The sequence below is a fragment of the Galeopterus variegatus genome, unplaced genomic scaffold, assembly GCF_000696425.1.
Source record: "Galeopterus variegatus unplaced genomic scaffold, G_variegatus-3.0.2 Scaffold8761, whole genome shotgun sequence".
Classification (NCBI taxonomy): domain Eukaryota; kingdom Metazoa; phylum Chordata; class Mammalia; order Dermoptera; family Cynocephalidae; genus Galeopterus; species Galeopterus variegatus.
In genome coordinates, this window is record NW_007734872.1 from 33,103 (window position 1) to 37,267 (window position 4,165).

General features: G+C 40.4%; 1 protein-coding gene across 1 annotated transcript in view; it reads right to left on the bottom strand.

The window, feature by feature from the left end:
- Nucleotides 1–4,165, bottom strand: part of HIATL1 (hippocampus abundant transcript-like 1) — a 49,603-nt gene that overhangs the window by 5,502 nt on the left and 39,936 nt on the right. The window contains exons 7-8 of the mRNA XM_008593145.1: nucleotides 3,097–3,168; nucleotides 1,584–1,696 (exon numbers count right to left, since the gene is read on the bottom strand). Coding sequence (XP_008591367.1) covers nucleotides 1,584–1,696; nucleotides 3,097–3,168 — 185 coding nt within the window. The remainder of the gene's footprint in view (nucleotides 1–1,583; nucleotides 1,697–3,096; nucleotides 3,169–4,165) is intronic.

Below are 4,165 nucleotides of genomic sequence, written 5' to 3' on the forward strand. Positions count from 1 at the left end.
AACCCTTAGTGTTGCCCCCGTACCGGACCGGGGCCCGGCAATGGGATCGCAACCCTCGGTGTTGCTCCCGCGCCTCACTCAGCCAGCGAGCGGGAACCGGTCTGCATGTGGGATCCGAACCCTCGGGCGGGAGCGCCGCCGCGCTTCCCAAGCGGCGCACTTATCCAGTGCGCCACCGGGCCGGCCCATGGATTTGTTTTTAACCTAAAAGGTTGCACATCACACTGTCAATACTAATCACTTCACGGGCTGGCACGCGGAAAGAAGGTCTGGGAAAGCTTCATTTATTTTACTTCTTTCAAAATATTTTCTTCTCCCTGGTTTCCCTATTACCATCTTTAGACATCAGCTTGATAAAGTTCATAAGGAGATTTCTTTTGTTTCTGTAAATATCACATTTTCCCCACTTTCTTCTTTTCTCCTTGTACTTCTCAGAGGCTCTGCTTCACACTGTGGTTTGCTCCCCCTCAACACAGCATAATGTGCCACCAACTGAGGAAACAGCCTGCTTCCCTTGGATGTTTATTCTTTTCTCAATCAAAGAGGCTTCAGTGTATGTCACTGTGAAGTGCAAGCAAAGTGAGGCCCCAACTGGGCTCGTGACCCACCTAGCCAGATGGCCTTCGGGATCGTCCTTATCGAAAAAGAAATACGCTTCATGATGACCAAGTCTTTTCAGGACAATGCTGCATGAGTATGACTGAATCAGCTACTGAACCAAAGTTCACAGGACCAAAATCAAAAAGAACAAGAAGAATCAACCAAGTTGATCTGGTAAAAAGTCATACAGAAAGAAAAACAGAGGAAGTAGTTCAAACGAAATTGAGAATTACAGAATGGGCAAAGTATTTGATCCCCAAATTAACCACTGACCGCTAAAGCATTTCTAGTTCCTCTAAATTTAGTTGTCCATCATGTGTGCAAAATGAGGATGAATGCTAATATTGAAAATGGACACTGGCATGCTGGTATGTAGCAACCAGGTACATAGAGAAACTTGCCACAAAATGAAATGAAACTCAGTATTCTTTTTATTTCTTCTTATTCCACAGGCTTATTTTGAACTCCCTTCCTGTTTATAGGAATCTAATATGCTAGTAGTAATAACTGCCTCAGCATACATGTGGTTTTGGAAGAGATCTTAGTGTTCACCTAACTCAAATGCTTTATTTTATAAAGGTTATGCTATTGCCCAAGGTCATTCAATTATCGCAGTTAAGCTTGCTATAATCAGTCATTTTTCCTGTCTTCTTGTTTTTAGACTACATGCAATGTCACTAAAAACTGGCAAATGTGTTTAAAAAGTAGATGTGAAACTTTATTGGGGGTCGGGGAAAGAGGAACACACATTCACTTAAGCAACGATTAAGTGAAAGCCTGCTGAGCTGAAGGCAATCTTTACAAATAATCTGGAATTACCTAGCCCCACCCTTCCCCAAATTAAAGCCTAATGGCTTTTGAAATGTTGAATACACCAAACCAATAAAATAATCCCTGCTTCCTTCTCATCACACTTAACCAGCTGGAGCTCCTCTAAGATGCATCTGTCTGTTAGTTCATGAGAATCTAAGGGTGAGGCTTACCAGGCCTGAGATCCAAAACCGTACCAGGCTAGCTGGAGCATCTGGAAGCCCAAGCCAAGGAGGACAGTATTCTTATTCCCTAATGATCTCATCAAGATGCTAAGAAAGACTGTCTGCAAAGTAAAGGAGACAACCCTGAGAAACAAAGTGAACACACAGAATTTGAATGCAAGCTGTCAATGAAGCCCACTCACCAATGGCCAAGGACCTCTCAGGGCACAGTGCTTGACCTGTGACCCTGAGACTAGGTGGTACTGATGTATCTCTACAGGTGTGGAGTTTCAGGGGCTCCTGAACCGACTGTGGTCTCAGGGCCTTCAGCCTCCTCCCTGAGAAGCCTGTCTACCTGGTGCTGTGCTGGTACTTCCCAAAAAATCATCACAACCATTGAGCAGTTATCATGACTGAGAGGGACATATCTCAGTCTCTTTGAGAAACACCAGTCACTTAACTATCAGTGATCAGCAAACCCCTGCTGAGCATTTACAAGAATATGTGGGCTTTTACTGGCAGCTCAGTTTACTGGAGGTTCAAAGTTGGGACTGATATAAGTTTGATTTTAACAAATATATACTCTGCAAAATACAACTAGTTGAGACAGTGAAAAGGAGTAGGATAACGACTCTAGGATAATCAACTAACTAGGGTTAATGTAAAAAACAAATCAAAATCACGATCAACTTGAAAGTTTAACATAATTTACATTTGTTAACATGGTTCAACAAAGATAAAAAAAAGTAAAAGGCCTTTGCCTTGATGCATTCCCATGAGCCTTGTCAGTTATAGCATTTGGGTGAAACAGTTTCACAGCCTTCTCTTTTCTCAAGATAGTTATCACAGGAGAGCTCCACTCAGCCTGGTAGCCCCTGCAGGGAAAGCGCCTCTCAGCAGTCCCATATGACACAGTTAATGTACCTACACAAAACAGTAACTACTTTAAAGGACAGAGGCACTGCCCTGTGTAGTCCTACACTGATAATAGATGGAGAAAGAGTTAATGCTTTTTACTTGTTGCATACATTCTAATACAGTGATTCACATTTCTTCAGTCCTGGGGACAGCTGGGGTCGGAATAGTTATTGATTTTCATTTCTACTTACTTTTCAACATTAAAATAACACAAACATTCTTCTGGTTAAGTTAGTTTTGCAATATCTAGAGTTAGACTGTAATTATTTATGGTTTTGGTCATTGTAAAAGCAAAAGAATTGGCTCAGCAGAGTTACGAGAAATATTCTAAAAAGCACTGAAAGTTGTATTTAATTCCTCCTAAATCATAATGTCAACATTCTATTAAAAAATGAATGGTTTTGTGGACTATATCCATGTCAGGTTCCTGGATATGACAGTACCTTATACTTGTGCAAGATGTTACCATGGCAGGTGATATGGGATGGAGGTAGCAGTTTAGGGGATCTCCCTTAACTTTTATATGTGCCTTCCTGTGAATCTATGGTTATCAGGGTAAAAGTGTTTTTTTTTTAAAAAAAAGTATGGGTAAAATGACACTCACCTGAGCCACAATAGACAGAATTCCTACCATAGCTATGAATGCTGCAATTTTAACAGATCCGAAACCTATGACCTATGGAAATAAAAAGAAAACATTGTAGCAATACATATAAAAATAATTAATAAGACATGCTATTTTCTATTAAGATGATAGGATAAATAGCCGAGGAAAGTTTATAAAAACCAGTTGCAAAACAGGCAGTGCTGAAAGCTGAACCTATTTCACCAGTGATTTTTATCTAAATCTGATATAAGGAATTATTATAAGCAGGTACAACATAAATTACAAAGTATTTTTTTGGATAATATTTTTTCAGATATTTTTTCTTATGCTGCCAATTCAGAATTTGCTCATTAGTGAAGCCAGTGGCTCTCAACTCTAGCTGCACACTGAAATCACGTGGACAACAGAGAAGGGGAAAGAAGGTAGAGTTGAGAGGGGAGCAATGAGATGCTGGAACACACTAGAGACCAGCTAAGCAGACTCTCTGAGGGGATGGCCCAGCACAGGTAAGTTCTAAAAAGATTCCATGGTGATTTTAATGAGCAGCCAAAGTTAGCTGGCAATGATTTCTAAGCCTCTGACCCTAACAGCAGCTGTGAAATGCCTAAAAGTTTTATGTTTTAAGTATCAAGTTTTTAAAAAGCTAAATTACTTTGCCCTATATTGAAATTCTACAAAATATGGAAAAAGAACCTTAACAGTTATTTTATACAGTATTCTCATTTCATAAATGAATATTTTGCTTCCAGTCACACAAGTAGCTAAAGAAAGAGCTAGGGCTAGAGCCTCTGGCTGCCCAGTCCAGTGCTGCTGACATGGCTAATCTTCTATTACCATTTAATCATATGCAATAAAAAATAACTGGAACCTGAAAATGAAGTTTTTTTAGGGATTGTTTCTCAGCCTACATTTGTAAATGAACTTAAATACCATACAATTTAAATTTAAATACCATATAATTCACCCATCATAAGTGTACAATTCGGGCCGGCCCGGTGGCGCACTGCTACAGTGCGCCGCTTGGGAGCATGGTGGCGCTCCCGCCAAGGGTTCGGATCCCACATAC